Source organism: Corvus kubaryi, unplaced genomic scaffold (assembly GCF_017639235.1).
Source record: "Corvus kubaryi isolate FWS band 111438036 unplaced genomic scaffold, C.kubaryi_AGA036_p1.0 split1-37296, whole genome shotgun sequence".
NCBI classification, from domain to species: Eukaryota; Metazoa; Chordata; class Aves; order Passeriformes; family Corvidae; genus Corvus; species Corvus kubaryi.
In genome coordinates this window covers 16268104-16286996 of record NW_024582075.1, presented here as the reverse complement: position 1 = coordinate 16286996, position 18893 = coordinate 16268104, and the positions used below count along the sequence as shown (strand labels likewise).

Here is an 18893-nt window from a genome sequence, read left to right as displayed (position 1 = left end):
GGAGTTGTTTAGCCTGCAGAAAAGGAGATTCAGGGGAGACTTTATTACTTTATTACTCTGCATATATGTAACCACCTGAAAGGAGGCTACAGCCAGCTGGGGATTGGTCTCTTTTCCCAGGTAACTTCTGGTAGGACAAGACATTAAAATGGGAAACATTTCTTCACTGGAAGGGTTGTCAAGCATTGGAACAGACTGCCCAGGGATGTGCTTGAGTCACCATCCCTGGAAATATTTAAAAATGTGTAGGTGTGCTGCTCAGGAACATGGTTTGGTGGTGACCTTGGCTGTGCCAGGTTAACAGTCAGACTTGATGATCCTAAATGTCTTTTCCAACCTAAATGATTCTATCATTCTATTCTGTATTATAGGTAAAGCCCACGAGACTGGGATAACTTCAAGTAGGTTACAAGAGGATGAAGTAACCTGCTTGAAGTTATATGGCAGAATTCATAGAAGAACGAGGAGCAGAATTAGGAACTAGATGCTCTGGGCATCAGAAGATTGGTGAATTACAATATTTCTATGATATGTACTCTTCACTCTCACTATATGTGATGGAAAAAATTGTTTGGTTATTGTATATTTATATTGGCATAATCTGATCAGATGGGTAAGCTTTTGAAAACAGGTGAGATCCAGGGATAAATAACTGGCACCTAATTGGTAAACGTTTTTTTTCCATCTTTTTTTTCCCTTTTGCTCTTCTAAGATTATTGACGTTTGTGGATGTCACGTACTGAAAGCAGCAGGCATCTGCATTGCAGATAGGCACTCCTGCAGTGCTAGTCTGGGAGGAACATTTCCTCCAGTGTTATTACCAACCATCCACAAATTACTAAGAAAGTAATAGCATGAGGTGAGAGATGCTCAGTTTTGCTACTAAGCTTAAGGAATATTTGAAAGGAGAGGACACGGAGGGAAACTCCTCTGGAGGATCATATTTACTAATATTTTTTTAGTACATTAAACTTGATGGTTTGTAAACTCTGCGTTTATTGTACTTAATGCCTAGGAAAGAATAGCACATACAAAGTACAGCTTTAAGAATTGTATTAGTCTCTGATACTTTCCTACTTCAGCTAAAGTAGAGTATTTGTGCCCCACCTATCCTCTGAGTGCTTTTCTGTCTACAGAATTAGTACTGACAGCAGGTGGCCCAAAGAAATTACAAAACAACAGCTGATCCGAGTCGGAGCAGACTGTGGATCCCTGCAACAGAACAGGAGGTACAAACTCTATTCTATTGCTTGCTCAGTCAGGAGCCTCCCCTATCAGCACTCAGATCCACCCTTCAGTGGCAGGAGGCTTCTCAGATCTAACTCAGTGAACATTACAGAGTTTAATTTAACTCCTGCTTTTAAACACTCTTTGTTTGAAAAGTGTCAAGGGGTTGAGGTCTGGTTTCATAGATTATGTGATTTTCACCTTACTATTAGCAAATGACCTTTGTTGCCCAAAAGACAAATTTGCAGGTAAGCTGTACAGAATTGAACTTGTGTGGGACTGTGTGTGATAACGAAGGGTGGCAGGACTGTCTTCAGAGAAGCTGTAAGAACCATACTCCCATTCCAGCTGGACACCCTGAGTGAAAAACTGTAGAATGAAAGAACAGACAAAGTCCCATCCAGGGAAGGTGCTTATTTTTCTGGTTGTCAGTAAGAGTAGAACCAGATGATCTTTTTTTTTTTTTTTTTTGGAAGGCCAGCTTAGCCAGAGCTGGCAATTTGTTTCATAACCTTCACAGCAGGCTTAGCAAAACATAAATGGTCATGATGGAATGAAACTACTCAGTCTTGTCAGAAGCCGAGGTTAGCTTGAGGACTAGGGAGATGCAGTACAAGACAGAACAGGACTAAGGGATAGTACCAAAAAGGAAAGTTTGTATATGGTTTGGGGAAAGCTGGATCTTGGAAAAGGGAAAAATAATTTTATATTCAAATAATGTGCTTTAGAAAACCACAGTCTGTAAAAATAGTCCGAGGCATGTTTTTATATCCCTCAGCAGAGAGCAAACAGGGCATTCTGCACATACTCATTTTATATTATATCCAAAATCTGTATTATCTGACACTTAGCCCCAGTTTTCCAATCTATATGCAATTTGCCTTGCCTGTGCATCAGAGGTGAAAAGATGGGAGCATTTGAATGGCAGCAGGTTTAAGTAGTCAGTTTTGTCTGGGAATCAAGCAAATCCTAGTTTCTGGATATGCCCACAGAATGAATTCATAGCATCTATAGCTGTATCTTACCAATATATCTGGCAAAGCTGCTTGGTAATACCAATGACCACAGATTGGTTTGCAAAACCCATCCTGAATACTTTTTGCTGTTGATTTGGAAGATAATTCAAGTGTATTTGGGCACATGGTTGCCACATTTTCTCAAACTACTGTAGCTGTACCCTGGCATCTCGAGCTCCTCAGTTTAATACATTCTGTATATATTTGAAAGCAGAACTGTAAAAATCTTTATTCTGGTGCAAGAACTTATGGATAGGCATAATGTAATTATGTTTAGTGGAACTCGTGGTAATTTGAATTCAGGTGCTACTAATATAACACCTTCAAATACAAAATGCCTGTGATTTTGGCATGCCATAAACTCACAGTTTTATTATGTTATCTTAGATATCTTTGGTGTCCTTGCATTGAAATTTCAGCAAATCCAAAGACCAAAAAATAACATATTGTCCACTGTACGTGTATAGACATTAAAGTAAAGCAATAGCAACAAATGTTGTACAGTAAGCATTGTCAAAGTATATAAACAATTTCAATATTCCCAAAAGTATTTTAAATATTTTAAAATTTGTTATTCAGCAAAGCAGTCAATAATTTTAATTTACCACATTGCCTGAAAAGAAAACTACTTAAATATTCCATATCCCTTTCTATAAAACAGTTTGATTTAAGACCAAAATTTGATCTTTCATTATATTAAATTTTATTTTTCAGGACAGCAGAATGTATTCCAAATCACTTAATTTATGTTTTATCTGGTTTTGATAAGGTTGTGTATGGGGAAGGGAATGTGCAGGTGGAATGTAGAAGCAGAGCCTCTGCCCAGAAACTGATAAACAGAGTGCTGCTGGTAGGCAGTATACCATTTATGCTGGAGTGAATATAATGTAATTACATATATATAAAAGTATATATTTAGAGTCAGTGTAATTTTATCTCATTTAGATTTCTGGAAGGGTAGGATTTTGTTCCTATGTTTGCATAATCTTCTTATCCATGGAATCCTACTTTTTTTCCTTCAGAATTCACGTTAACACCCATATGCTTTCCAGTGAGGCTTGGTTGGGTGAAAATACTTATCTAATTGTGGTGAATTAAGTAACTGTTAGCCATACAAGTAATATAAAAGCTAGTAGGTTTCTTCATTTTAAAGGAATTAGATACCTACATTTTCTTGAGAATCATAATCACTGCACACTATGAGGATCGTGTTTGTGCTATTAGAAGTCAGGAGCTACTTTGCAGCATGGTAGGTAACCTCTGTTGGTAATGAATGGACTTGGGCTAGGCTGTAGAGAGTCATCTCTCCTCAGATTCTAATTTCTTTGCTCCTGAAACAGGCTGAAAAAAGCCTGTTTAACAGTCTGCTTGTATGAAGCTCCAAAAAGATTGTCTGTTTCAGTCAACTGAAGCACTGCAACTGTCACTACTTGTTCTTTATGCAGCTGTAGTCTATTGGTTCATGTCTCAGATAATCACCTTAATGTTATAGTTTATGTGTCAATGATCAGGGTGAACTTTGGCAGAAGACATTGGGTTCAAAGAGGTTGTAATTTAACTAGACTTTGTGCTTCTCATCCTAGTAATTGCAGCACTGAATATTTCCTGGGTTTGCTAGAAAGGACATTCATACTTTGCCTGATATTTCAGAGAGAGCTTCTATGGAATTTCCTGTGAAAACCACAGCAGAAAATCTAGTTCAAAAAGTGTTAACAGAACTTTGTAGGAATAGCTTGTGGCAACTGGGGCAAGCTAGATTCTTGAAGCAGATATTTGCAGGAATGGAGAATAGGTTCGTAGCAATATTACGAACAGTCTACCAAAGTTTGAATATACTTTTTTAGTAAGTTATTGAAACTCATAGAAATATTTGTCTAATCTATTCAGAACACATACTGTATGTATGGTTTGCAAAATTAGAATGAGACATGGCTATACTGGCTTGTGCTGTTACTGTATCTGAAGAGTTGTTTCAGTCAGTGTCTCAGAGGGCAACTTTCCTCAAAGGGGAAAAAAAAGTTGTCATAAATTCTACCAATTAGGGAGCTGCAGTTCTTTCCCCTTGAGTGGCAGATAATTGGGCAGGTGAAAACAGTATGGAACCATCAATGAAGGTGCATTTGAGTCATCCTGAGCCTTTGTTCACCAGCTCACACAGGATCATATCACAGCACAATTGCCTTAGAGATTGGCTCAATTTTCAATAATCCTGCAAAAATAATCTCTGTAGGGGGAAGTATTGTATCTAATTACTATCAAAATGAGGTAAGTTAAAATAGAACCAGAGAATTTTAAGGTAGCTGAGTGAGATTGTTTTTTTCTTAAGTTGCAGGCCTTCTCCTCAATCATAGGTGTTAGGTTAGTTTTCTCTTTTATCTCAGTACCTACAAGCTATGATGTATGTGAGAAATAACTGTAAAACTAATTTCCTATTTTTTCTACCTTCTTTTTCTGCAGTTAGGTTATAGGTGGGTTTGCAGATTTCTAATGTTTTCCCAAATTTTATGCCTCTTTTTCAGGAATGCAGCCCAGCTGCAGAGTGTTTGTTGATGTGTACACACACACTGAAGTTTACATAAATTCTCATCTCTTGGTTTTTCACAAGTACAATTTTCAGTGCAACGTATACTCCTCTTTCAAGCCCAGGAAATTCAGACATTTATTGCATCCGTACATTGTATTTTCTCACTTAAATACTTCTAGAAAAGCCTAGAAATCTACACAGTCTCTCTACTAAATTATTTCAACAGCAATACAAAGGGCTTGTCCCATAAACCCCAGATACAGCAGGCTGAATTCTCTACTTAGTAGTCAACTTAGAGCCATTATTTCTTTGAGCTTTCTCTTATGGCTGCACAAATCTTACTAGCTTTCCAGTAGGGTTCTTTCAGAAACTACAGCCAGCTCTACAACTTAAACTTGAAACACATTAATTGGAAATAATAAGTATGTAAGGAAACACCAAAAGAAATTATAAACTAAAACTGGCTTCAATCAAGATCTTTTCATTGGGAATGTAATAGATCTTGCACAATTATGCAAAATTCTCCTATTTACATACACAGTTATTTCAGTTCCTGTCTATCAAGAAAAGCTTAATTCTTTATATCCCCAGATCATACCAGGGTAGAAAACAGACTCTGGTATTCACATTTCTAGCTTTTCAAGTTGTTTTTCTCTTTCTTTTACAGTCTAAGATTATCTGTCTCTTGACTCTTTCACGTCTTGTTGTCCTCAACCTGGGTGCTTATGTGTATGTGCTGGTGTATTTGGCTGAGTAGTCTGATGGTGTGACTGACAGATGTTTTCCAGTTTTGCTTTTTTTTCAGAACACTGTGTTTCTTTTATGCTGAAATTGCTCAGAAATATACCTGTAGTTCAGCTGTGCTTCTGGATGATCCAAATGGGTTTAAAAAAATAAAAAGACAAGATTTTATGTATTTTTTACTTTTCATCTAATGAATGCTTTCTACCTAATAAATAAATACAACTGCAGATTAAATGTTTCTTTTGTATTTTTTCATTTGGACGTACAGTTCTTGTAGAAATTACGTAACTGCTTTCTCAGCTTCCTAAGATCAAACTGAGTGCTTCTAATACTTGAATGCTTCTAGTAGTTGAATGCTTCTTAAATACTTGTGCCATGTTATAAAAGGCATGTACAAATTAAGGAGATGGTTTGGTTAGAAACTGCATCTTCTCCCCATATCTGCTACTTGTTTTGGCATTTTAAGTAAAATTTGGAGGGACTGCTTATGTACATGGAATCTGAGGCTACTACAGGGATGCCATACAGAAAATATAGATACTGAAATAACTACTGGTAAGAGGCACACCTTACTAGTGTGATTAAACAGCATACCCTTGCAAACCTTTGTCTCTTGACCAAAGGCTGAATGATAATATTCTGAAGACTTCCTGTTGATTCTGATGAAATTACAGGTAGGTTGGACTGTGAAAATATTTTAAAATGTGCAATTAACCTGTGGAAACTTCCCAAAATCTTGATTTTTTTAGTATAAAGGAAAAACAAGCAGCAGTCTTTCCATGTATCAGCATTGCAAACAGTTCACTGCATGAGAAAGTAGATATTTGAGGAAAAACTTGAGAGCTACTCAAACCCACTAATCGTAGAAAAGGGCATATAAGAGGCACAAAGCCTGCTGTTATGCCTGTTTGTAGTGCAGTACTCTGTGCATGTACGTGTGCATCTGTTTGCTGAAGTAAATGGTTTTGGTTTTGTTTCTTCTTCCAAAGCAGCTTGAATCTTGTTGCTAGTGTGAAGGCACTTTGGGTAAGTGGAACTCCCTCTCGGATGCCTTCAGGGATATGATGCTGAGGAAGGCATGAGCTGCCTTACTGTTGGGATGAGACACAGTGTTGACACTACCCACAGACCTGTGGAACCGGGGCATTGATGAGTATTTCCTTTTTTTCCCCCTAAATCTCACAGGCTTTGAAAACTGTTAGGTGATATCTAACAAATACATGATCATATCAATATTTTTCAAGGGTCTGAAGAGACATTCATTGTGCACAATGCTTAAATAAGATATTCTCAATTCTTTGTTTAGATGGGTTTTCAGTAATTAGAGAACATAAGAATTTTATTTGGATCCAACATTCTTCATTTGCCATTATCCTCTTGAAGTCCCTTTGTAATTATTCTTTTTTTATGATCCTTTACATTAGCATATTCAATCTAAATTATTTAATTAGATGATAGTTTACTCAAATTACAGATGCATAAGTTTTCTCTATAAAGTGAAGAAAATAGAGAGCTTTTGAGCTTGTGATAAGCTAAGAAGAAAAAAAAATTGTATTGTTAACTGCTAATTCAAATTTACTTTTTTTAAGTCCCTATTCTATTTACTCTGAGTAGAAACAAATCCTGTGCTATTATTTAGACGAATCCTTAGTAAAATGGGATTTGATATTTAAAACACAGAGTTATGAAACTGTGTACAATGCATATTTTTTAAGTTAGGATGAACTCACTGGAATAAGTTAGTGTACCAGAAAGACATAACGTATGCACATCTGCATAAAAGAAGAAAAATCTTGTACCTGTCTCAGTTTCATGTATCAAAATCTTCAGGAGGATCTAGAACTATCTGATAGCCATGAAGCTGACTTCATTAGCTGACACATTCATTTTATAATTGATGATAAACTCAGTATTTTTCTTCATTTTTTTTCATGACAGCCAGTCAAATTCTTACCCTAGGAGATGCCAAATATTAAGGTATTACTTGGTCAATACCAAGTTTCTGCCAGTTTCTAACAATAATTTCAGGAATTTTGAGGATCAAAGTATGAAGCTAAGAAGCTTAGGATTTTCATGAGGAAACCACTGACTTAAACGTTACCATTTGATAGTTACTTAGTGTTGCTGAGTGGTAAGGTCACGTGTTTACACTGAAAACTACTGTGTAATGTTGGAAGTAAAGTAAGCAATATCTTCTTTCTCTTGACTGCTATCTCTGAATTCCCTCAGCTGTGGCTGTGAGACAGGTCAGTGTGAAAGAAATACCATGAAAGACTGTCTGTCAAAAGTTAACATGTTATAAAATATTGCAGGTTTCACTGGCAAAATAGTAATATAAGACACAATTTGCCAGATAGTATGACAGTTGTAACAACCGTCTGGAAGATTCCTACTCTTGTAATGGGTTGTCCCTGTCCAGTGGGTAAGAAAAACACAGAGACTTTCCCCATCCTGGTGGAATAGAAGATAGAATAGAAAAAGCAAAACCAAGAAGGATTGTAGTTTGTGAGAAAGTCAATTTAATGGGTTAAGGAAAGCTGAGCGTGCCAGCAAAGCAAAGTTGAATTTTTTTCTTCCCGTTGGCAGGGAGGTGTTTAGGTGTTACTGAAAAGCAAGGCCTCAGAGTGCTGTGATGGTTGCTTAGGGAAGTGAATGCTGCAGCCGTGAGTGTACATAGTTCCTCCTCCTTTCCCTCAGCTTTTATTGTTGACCGTGATGTCATATGGCACAGAATATCGTTTAGTTTAATTTGGGTCAAGTCTGCTGGCTGTTTCCCTCTTGCCTACTCACTGGAGGAGAGAGGATGGAAAAAAGAGAGAAGCTCAAAGCTGTGCAAACACTGCTCAGCAGCAGAGAACATACTGGTGTGTTGTCAGTACTGGTTTAGTCACCAATCCAAAACACAGCAGCATACAAATCCTGTGAAGGAGATCATCTCCATTCCATCCACCCTCAGTCAGCTGTTAATGACTGAGTTACTTCATCAGAATCACAGTACTGCAAAGACCCTTTGAGAGGTCCCTACTACATGATGTCAATAATAAGTCCTGGATGCCCACCTGTGTTCAAATGGAGAGATGGCACCTCGTCAGATGACTTGGAAGAGCAGAAGACACATACAAAATACAAATATGCTAGTATATACTAGGGTAGTAGCAAATGAATTCCAGAAGGCTGTTTACAAGACTATCCACACAAATCTCAAAAAGGAAAACATCATTGCAACAGAGATTTAAGTCTAAGGAAAAGTGCTCTCTGTGACAATAAGGGGAAATGCATCTTATTAAAATGGTGCTTGCTGTTGCTTATCACCATATAACTGCTGGGTGGAAACAAGGTTAAGACTGAAATTCTCAGGTGAATGCCAGAAGAGGAAGTAGGTCAAATACTTGAAATGCAGTTTTGTTTTGGCCCTTCAACATCCCAGTCTAACTTTTCAAGAGAAAAAGAGAAGACTGAGAGGATACAGAAAGTCAAATAAAGGTTCTTACAGGCAAAGGGACAGTAATGACTCAAAGCCCCAAGACAAAAAAAAAGCAACCATACTTCTGCTATCAGAGACTAGGAAATTCAGATTTTCCACTTCTATGGCAGAAGTAGTATTGATCAGTAGCTACTGCTATTAGGTCTGTGAAATTCTTCATATTTCACTGTCTTTCCAGTTTTCTGCCCTGTTATAAATAGCAGAGTTTTTTGATGCATGTGTATTATATGCTGTCCTGGTTTAAAAAACAGGTGTCTGCCAAGGAAGGCAGGAACTTTCCTGGAATGGAAAAGATGACCCCCCTCCCTCCAAATTGTTGTAACTTTGAAATTATGGGGCTTTCAGGCAAAGATATGGGAAAAGGAACAACAGTTTTTACTAATAGATATATATGTACAAATATAAAAAAACCCCATATATATACATACATATATATATATCTATAAAACCAAGACAGACAAACAACAACACCAACAACACAAACAAAAAGGGGAAGCCCAATATCGGCTTTCCTCCTTGGTGTAGTTACAACCGCAACCAGCAGGAGAGCGGTGAGGGCTTGTGTTGAGGCAGAGGGGCTGCAGTGACTCCTCTATGGCTGCAGGCAGCACTGCTGGCTCCTGGTGAGGCAGAGGGGTGGAGTGCCTCTTCCATGGCTGCAGGCAGCACTGCTGGCTCCTGGTGAGGCAGAGCGGTGGAGCGCCTCTCCCACGGCTGCATGGGTGCTGTTGGCTCGGGCGGCTCCAGAGCTCTGAGCTGCCCCAGGGAGAGAGAGAAGGTGGAGAGGACAGGTGTTTCAGGTTTCTCCTGGCTCTCATGTATGCTGTGTGGTGTTCTGGTGATAGCAGCAGCAGCCGAGGCTCCAGTAAGCAGCTGGGAGGTGCTTCCTTCAGAGAGAGGAAGGAGGCGGGGGCCAGGTTTCCCCTGAGGCACCCAGGGAGATGGTGAGGGTCTCTCTCCCAGCAAGGGCGGATGTCAAAATGTCCCAGTCCAATGACCGCTCCTGCGAGCAGCGGCTGAGGAAGGGGCAGTCAACAGCTAACTCATGTAAGCACAAGTTAACTATTGGGAGACAGCAAATACTAGTTCAGACAACAGACGTTAATTACAAAACCCAAGAAACTGAATTCGCCCTAATCTCGTCAAGATAGAGGGGACAAGGATCATCTCAGAGACTGCTGAATCATTCCTCAAAGGACTACACGTGCTCAGGGAGAAAGGTGAAAAGTGCACTGTGAGGAAGACTACTGACTTTCATCAGAAAGACCCCCGAGGAAGAGAAGAGGCCTTCCTCAGCGCAACCACCAAGACACGCACTGCATGCTAATGATATTAATGACCTCCGAGAAATAATTTGTATAACTGCGCCTGTCCCAAGGAATGTGATGAATATTCATAATTTAACCCATGGTACTGTGTTGTAAGGAGCACCGGCGTGTGTGTTTGGAGGAGTGATCCCCACACACCTGGTGCGCCGAATAAATACCCACTTCTCTGACTCTGTCTCTGAAGTGTCTCCTGGCCCGGTTTTGGCGCGATTCACGGCCCACTGATAGCAATGAGGAATGGCAAGAAGGCTCAGCTGTAGCACCAAGTCCCCCTGGGCAGAGAAGTCCTGCACCAAAACCCAAAGCTGTGCACCCTCCCAACTGTGCAAAGACTGACCCACCCCCAGCTAAGAAACTGCCAACACCACACCACTTCTCCTCCCCTCCCAGGACCAGTTCAATGGTATGCCAAAGGCCCTGGCTACATCTTTTGTCCTTTAAATGGACATCTGTTCACCATCTCTATGATAACATATGGGAAGAAAATTCCCTAAAGAAAATAAGAAAACCTAACCCCCAACATATGCTGTGGTACCTTTTTTGTTATCCCTTTCTCCTGAGCTTAGTCTTCTTTCTTCGCTTTGCTAGGCAGGCAGTGTAAGTAAGAACACAAGCTAAGGCAACTGGAAATGCTTGGCACATGCCTCTGCTTTTGGTAGCAAAGTTGGTTGAAAGCTAGATTCAATCAAGAGGCAGGAATGACATCTTAATGGTTTCTATCTGATTCAAGATACAGTTGGTACACAGTAAGGAACATTATACCAAAAGAAGCAGTATGATGATAAAATGCTGGGACATAGACTTGTTTTACCTTGTATAGTGTTCTATAGCATGCTCCCCAGGGGAGAGACAGGATACATGCAAACATCTTTACTTGTCTACAGACAAATGTCCCTCTGGATATTCACAGATCTGGGAGTTTGGAACTTTCCTATTAGGAGAAAGAGCATTAAAAATACTCTTTTGCATATGAGCCTTCAATTTCCTAGGGTGGCAAAACCAGAAGCACACACTATGCATCTGACATAATAACCTGTATTAATTCTTTGCTAGACTTTTCAGAAGCAGTTGAAATAGAAATCAGAAATAAAGCTCAAGCGAGACATCTGGGGGAAAAAAGTATGTTTTTGGTATGGTTTTGATATTCCCTTCTTTCTGTCTTTATTGTACAAGATAAATGCCAGAAAAAAACCTGTATATAAATAGTAGGGAATTACTATTCCATTCAGATAATGAAATATGTTAAATGTGTGTTGCAGTAATATATAACCGTCTCTGATGTGAGAAAATTTTCATTCAGATTTTATAGAAACTTTATGTACAGTTCATTTTTAACTGCAGGGAAGCCCACTCAGAACCATTAAACAAGCAGCTCAGGAATTAAATTAGCCCCCAGCTATCATAAGCAAATAACCTACATGGGACATTGTGTTATCTAACTGGCCAGTTGATGCTTTGCTTTTTCCAGCTTTAAGAAAGAAATTAAATGGTATGGCAGTGTATTACTCTCATTTCCAGTCCTCTGGAGCAGATAAACATTATCATGAAACTGGCCAAGGATGAAATTTAAATAAGTAGTGATTGGAGAGGATGACAGGAAAAGTTTCCAAATTACGAAAACTGACAAATTAGTTTAATTAACTGCATATTTTGGAGTACAAGGATATGGGAAAATTATTTATTTTGATGTGTAATGCATACTCAATATTTCTGTAAATGGATTAGGGTATAGAAACCCTGCCACACAGTTATTCAAAAACGAAGTAGGAAGAAAAACTGGAGCCAACGATGTATTTTTTTTCCTTTTAAGTCACTGTCACTTTACAGTTCCAACGTGGATTACAGATTCATTCTGTTTCATCTGAATTTTCTAACAATCCAAACTGCTTCTCCAGTCAACCTCTAAACAGCCATACAGGACAATTCTGATGGTTGTTTAAGCACACTAGACACTCATCATGGATATAAGATTATGAGTCTCATATCACAACCATACTCTGACAGTGTTAATTTCCTTCTAAGAAGTCTGGATTGTGTAAACATAATCTGCCCTGTAAATACATGTCATAGGTTAGCAAGCATAGTCCCGGAAGGGACGTCCTTGCTAAGGGGTGCTTACAGTTTCCTCTGGGAACTGATAGAACCTATCAGCTGGCCAGTTTGAATATGGACAATTCTCTAAGCCACTTAAAGTTGTGACCACCTCTGTGATCCACATTTAAGAATAGACAAACTCCCCCTCCAAGCTCTCTCTCGTTTCCGGCGCTGGCACAGGTGGCTGCGGGCCCCGTGCGGGGGCCAGCGGGCCCGGCAGGCCCTGCTTGGGCCAGGCCGGGCCGGGCCACGGCCATCCTGGAGCCGATGGACCTGTTCCAGCCATGGAACCCCCCCCACTGCCTTGCCGTGGGCAGCCGGAGCGGCTCGGCTCTCCCCCCCCTCCACTGCGATAAGAAAAATTCAACATTCCAGCTGCAAAGCTGCAAGGCCGAGGTGAGAGTAACCCTTTTATTGCTGTGAAGAGCTGAAAACCTGAGGGAAGAGAGAGAGGAGATGCTTAAAGCTGAAATTCTGTTGTGAAGCTATGATATATCAGAGTATCCCGTTGTAATTTCATGAAGATATGGGGGGTGGAGTGTTCAACTCGCAAGCAAAAGCACCTGCACTGAGATAGGCAGATGCTGACGCAGCTGTAATTTCATGAGAAGTTTGGACAGGGAGAGATGAACCAGATGAGGACTTTTGCTCCAAACGGGAAAGGAGAAAACCTCAGTTCCTAGAGATGCTCCCAGAGATAGTCCTAAAGATGAAGATGATGAAGACCCTTTGCTCCCAGGGAAGGAGAAGGGCCTCTGTTTTTGTTTCTGAACGGCTCAACCTTAAAATTGTACCCCAAAAAACTTCAAGAGTGGACCCTTGAAAGCAGTTGCGGGAAAAGCTGCAATGTCGTGGGAAGGAACTCACATGCAGGCAGAGAGACTCCTCTTCCTGAATGGACTGAACAATATTTGGAAGTGGGCAGCTGTCTCGTTGTGATAATGTTTTCATAGCATGAGCAAGAAGAGACTTCTCTTTCTAAATGGACTGAACAAGGTTATTATGGAAGTGGTAAACAGACTGAACATCTTAAGGGTTGTCTTTTTACATTGTCAGTGGGAGAAAGGAGGAAGGTGGGGGGAGGAGGAGAGTTCTGAAGGTGGTATAAATTCTTTTTTCCCTCTTTTAGGTCTGTTAATAAACTTCTTTATATTCTTTCAAGTTTGGTGCCTGCTTTGCATTTCTCCTAATTCTTATCTCACAGCAGATAAACAGTAATGAGTATTTTGGACCAAACCACTACACTAAATTGGTGTTTCTGCCCGGTTACAAACCAAACCCGCGACAATACAGTACCTAGGGAACAAAACAGGCTGTATGCAGCAGAACAAAATGGAATTTGAATCTGCTTTTATAGCTGTATGGATTGCAAAATCTTTTGATCTTGGGTTCACAGAATCACAGAATGGGTCAGGCTGGAAGGGACCACAGTGAATCATCTTCCTGCTCAAGCAGGGTCATCCTACAGCACATTCCACAGGATTGCATCCAGATGGTTCTTGAATATTTCCAGTGAGGAATATTCCATAACCTTTCTGTCAGTCTGTTCCAGTGCACTGTCATCTGCACAGTAAAGAAGTTCTTCCTCATGTCCAGGTGGAACTTCCTGTGCATCAGTTTTTGCCGATCGCCTCTTGTCCTATTGCTCAGCACCACCAAAAAGAGCTTGGCTCTTGACATGCCCTACTTTAGATAATTTTTAAGGTATTTTTTATACTTCTTGAGGCTGAACAGGCCCAACTCCCTCAGTGATTCATCATAAGGGAGATGCCCCCATCCCCTATTCGTCTTTTTTCCCCTCCTTTGGAACTGCTCCAGGAGCTCTATGTCTTGCTTATTCTGAGGAGCCCAGAACTGGGCACAGCATTCCAGATGCACCTCACTAGGGCTGAGTAGAGGGGCAGGATCACCTCCCTCACCCTCCTGGCAATGCTCTTCCTAATGCCCTCCAGGACACCATTGGCCTTCCTGGCCTCAAGGACACACTGCTGGCTCATGGACAGCTTGTTGTCCACCAGGGCCCCAAAGTCTTTCCCCACAGAGCTGCTTCCCAGCAGATCAGCCCCAGCCTGTTGCGGTGCCCAGGGTTATTCTTCCCCACATGCAGGACTCTGCACTTGCCTTTGTTGCATTTCAGAAGGTTCCTCTCTGTCTATCTCTCCACCCTGTCAAGGCCCTTCTGAAGGTCTGCGCAGCCCTCTGGGGTATCGGCCACTCCTCCCAGCTTTGTATCGTCAGTGAACTCGCTGAGGATGTGTCTGCCCCTTCATCCAAGTTGTTGATGAACAAGTTAAACAATGCTGGGCCCAGTGTTGAACCCTGGGGGACACCACTAATGCCAAGCCTCCAACTAGATGCTGTGCTGCTGATCATGACCTTCTGAGATCTGCCACACAGCCACTTGTCAATGCACCAAGGTTCTTTGACCTCTCAATTGTAAAAATTGCTACTGAGACAAGTTCGTGTAACAATGCGTGGTGGTCAAATCACCCACTTGAATCTGGTTCTTTTAATTTTTTTACAATCATAGTGTTCTTATTGTAGCATGTTGGGGTTTAGGGTAAGGAAATAAGTTACTTTGCAGTTTAAGGGGTATCTAATGATGGCAGAATGGGGTATTAAATGAAGTAGAGGTCTCAATAGGAATTCTCCAAACTCTTATCTCAAAACTTTTGCTTTTGTGTCCTTGGACAATCAATTTGCACTCACAGTACGTCCCTTTCTCCTTTTAGGTAATATAAGTATCTCAAATGGACAGTGTAGTATCAGCTAATTTTTGGCTGATCACTGTTTCACTGCTATGAGGTTCTACCTGCAACTCTGGTTTCTTGTTCCAGTGAATTTTATATCTTCAGAACTAATTTCTTGTTGGCTTGACTAGTGGAAAGAAAAAAGTGTGTTCTCAAACTAGCATAAATGTTAGAGAAGATTGATCCTAGTTGTCCTATTAAGGCACACTGAGCAAAAGAAGGAATCTTTTTTTCCCTTCTAGGTACCACTGCCCGTATTTAGTGCAAACACATTGAGAACACAGATTTTAATTATTACTTTATTTTTCCAAAACGGAAAAGTTTAGGTCTGACTTGAGAAAGAGCAACACCATTAATAGTACAGCTCCGTGGTGTCAGGGGTATATGAGTAGGATTACAATGTAATGGAGCTTGGAGTTTAAAATGCATGCATGCACAGTTATAACTGTGAGAAGCCAGAGTAATAACTACTTTTGTTTCACCCTTGACATTTCATGTTACATCTGATTTTCTGTGCCCTGAAGTCCCCTCATGAATTCTGCCTTTTGTACTTCTATGATGATTTCAGAGGTGAAGATTTATTCACATTTCAAAGCTCAATTTAAGAAGTCAGGCTTTTGTAGTTTCTTTAGGTTTTTTTTTTTTTTCCTCTTTAACCAGATGCTAAAGGATATTGAACAAATTTACCCTCAAGTATAAAAGCAGAAGCCACCTGACAAAAGATTCCAGATGTTTATTCTTGCCTGGATCAGCCTCTGGGCTTGGCTTTCAGCCCATCTGTCCGGTTAGCTTCGGTGAAGAATGTGAGTGCCTGTCAAAAACAGAGGTAGCACTGGCTGAGGTAACTCAGTGGTTTCAGGAAGACCTTCCTTTGAGCTAAAAGGCTACCTGCAGAGCATGGAAATATTTCGTGTTTTTCTTCTATAGGTCAGTAACCCAATGTAAGAAAAGAACAGTGAAGTGAAGTGATGGACTAGCTATCTTTTTATCTTTGAATTTAGTCTATTTCAACAGCTCCAGGTAATGATGTAAATCAGATGGGGTTATTGGTGATTGGATGAGACAAAGAGACAAACTGAGGATGATTTTGTCATGAACACCACCTAAGAAACACACAATTCAGTTCTGTACCAGCAAGGGAATGGTGCGTCCTGGCATACATATTGCAGAGCTGCTCAGCTATTTGGTGTGCAGCACATGGTAAGCTGAGTGGTCTAAATGAAAGAAAGTGTTGACCAAAACATTTACACACTCCAGTATGAGTGCAGATTTACATTAAATGCTGCCTATCAAATAGTTTACGTGCTTCTTCTCATGGTTCTTTAGATATGCTTGAAGAGGACTGACAAACAGTATAGCTCATAGTGTGAAGAGCCATGAGCTGTGCTGTTGGTAGTCCCCTCAACAAAATCTGCTTTGATGCTTATATATAAACATTTGCTTGTTCATGGAATCATAGGATATCACAAGTTGGAGGGGATCCATAAGGATCATCAAGTCCAACTCTCTTCTCCTTGCAGAATTAAGTAAAATTAAACCTTAGATTAAGAATGTAGTCCAGTTGCAACTTGAACCCTGACAGGCTTGGTGCCCTGACCACTTTCCTGGGGAATCTTTCCCCATGAAGACATTGGGAAATGAAGACAGATCATCCTGTCAGTGAAGATTTTTAAGTGTGCTTGGTCTTTCCCTCTTGAGTTATTTTCAACAGAAAAGGCATCTGATTCTTAACACTAGACATGAATAGTTCATGTTCATCTATAGTGGACTCAGTAAAACAAAAGACCACACCCACATCTCTGAAAAATTCTATTTATTTACCATCATAGATTTTCTGTTTTAAAGATTCTTAGTGCTTTATCTTGATGTTGTAGATTAACCCTGGTAGGCAGCTAAGTACCACACAGACTTTTCCTCGCTCCTCCCACCTTCCCCATGCCCAGTAGGATGGTGGAAGAGAAGAGGAAGAGTACAAGCAAGAAAACTCATGAGTTAATATAAAAATTGTCTGATAAGCTAAGGGAATGTGGAAGAAGAGAGAGAGAAAACAGAACAGAACAAGTGATATAAAGGCAATTGCTTACCATGTCCTATGTGCAAACTAATGCCCAGCCTGCCATCAGCTCAGGCACTTTGAGTTGCTGCCCCGAAGCAGTGCACATAAACCTGGAGTAAGCTGAAAAAGGAGAGAAACATTGCTAAGGACCTTTGGTTCTTCACGTACAAACATGAAAATCCATTACTTTTTAATAACACCAGCATGTGCTTATCAAAGATATCTGAATAGAGAGCGTAGATTTAAAAAATAACTTAAAAAAAAAAGAGAAAGATTAGTTCTTGCTTGAAAAGCAAAAGTAACTTTATAAGGATACATTTCACAAAACTTATTTTTTAACAGAGCTTTCCCATAGACACCATGGTTTACAGTAAGTTGTTTTATTTGGCTTACCAAGAGTGTCAGCTAGGATGAGACACCAAACTTCTGCTATATCCATGTGATTTTCACTAAAATATGCTCTTGACACCTGCTGAATATTGTAGCGGAGGATGAAGTAGAGTTACTCACAGCAAACATCATCTGGGGTATCTTTACAAATTCTAAATGATTACTATTCTAGGTACTTGAAAAGGTCACAAGACACTCAGCAGTAAATTCAGCCTTCTCTGTTTATTTTTGAGGCTGCAATTCTTTCACTTTCACCAACATATGTATGAGCTATGAGTGAGAACATTAAGCTTAAGGTTGCTTTTTAGTCCTGTTTCAAGCTCCTTGGCAAATATGCATTCTTATCTCTAAGAATAGAGATTAAAGAGGGATGTACTAGGAGCAAACCATGGACATTCAGGAAAAGACATAGACTTGAGAATATAGCTACTGAAGTGCTCACCTATATCTTGTTTTCTTTGAGAATAACTTGGCAACTGAACAGCAACATCCTCATTGCAACATTTGATTCCTAAGAATTCACTGCTTTCTACCTGGTGCTTATAATCTATTCCTGCACGCATGAGCTGTTTGCACTTAAAATTCTTTTTGCCTTCGGAATTGGCAATGAGAAATTCAGGCTGCAGAACTCTAGCTCTGTCTGGGAGCTGCCTTCAGTCAATTTATGGCCTAATTTTATGCCAAAATGGGAATTGTAAAGCCTTTTGAAAATCCACTGTGAAAAGAACACTTGGTGTGTACACCTCTTATACATTGTAGGCCATTTGGTGGTATGTGTTGTTTATTCTTTTAGAACATAATAATGTGTCATGAAATAAAGTGTCAGTATAGATATTATGAAAAAAAAATTTGAACTCATCGTTGGCTAAAGCAACTGGAAATTATTATACTGCATGCATCTAGCATAATCCCCGTGTATAATTAGGAGTTTATGAGGAAAAATCTTGATTTAAATACCAAAAAAACCTTCTCTGATTGTCTGCAACTGTCTGCCAATAATGGTTCTTGATCTAACACCATATAAAGGTTTTCGCAAGGGTTTCGATGCTATCCACTGACTAAAGTATTGTTTGGTACATTCAGTAAAAGGAGCCTTTTAACATATGCAGAATACTTGTACTCCTAAAGTGTGTTTTATTTACTTAAGTTCATGACTGTGAATAAAATACTGGTAAAACAAGTGGTTTAGGGCCCTCATAATCTTTTAAAGGCTGATCTTGGAAAGATATTTACAGGCTGTTGAACAGTAAACATTTAAAGTTCCAGAAACAGCCCGAGAA

At 39.9% G+C, this 18893-nt stretch overlaps 1 protein-coding gene across 3 annotated transcripts in view; it reads left to right on the top strand.

Moving 5' to 3' along the window:
- KDM4C (lysine demethylase 4C) overlaps window positions 1-5722 on the top strand; it is a 290549-nt gene extending 284827 nt beyond the window's left edge. For all 3 annotated transcript variants that reach the window (XM_042013234.1, XM_042013232.1, XM_042013233.1), the window contains one exon: window positions 372-5722. In XM_042013234.1, the coding sequence (XP_041869168.1) occupies window positions 372-484 (113 nt within the window). In that variant the 3' untranslated portion in view covers window positions 485-5722. The remainder of the gene's footprint in view (window positions 1-371) is intronic.
- Window positions 5723-18893: the final 13171 nt, after the last annotated feature.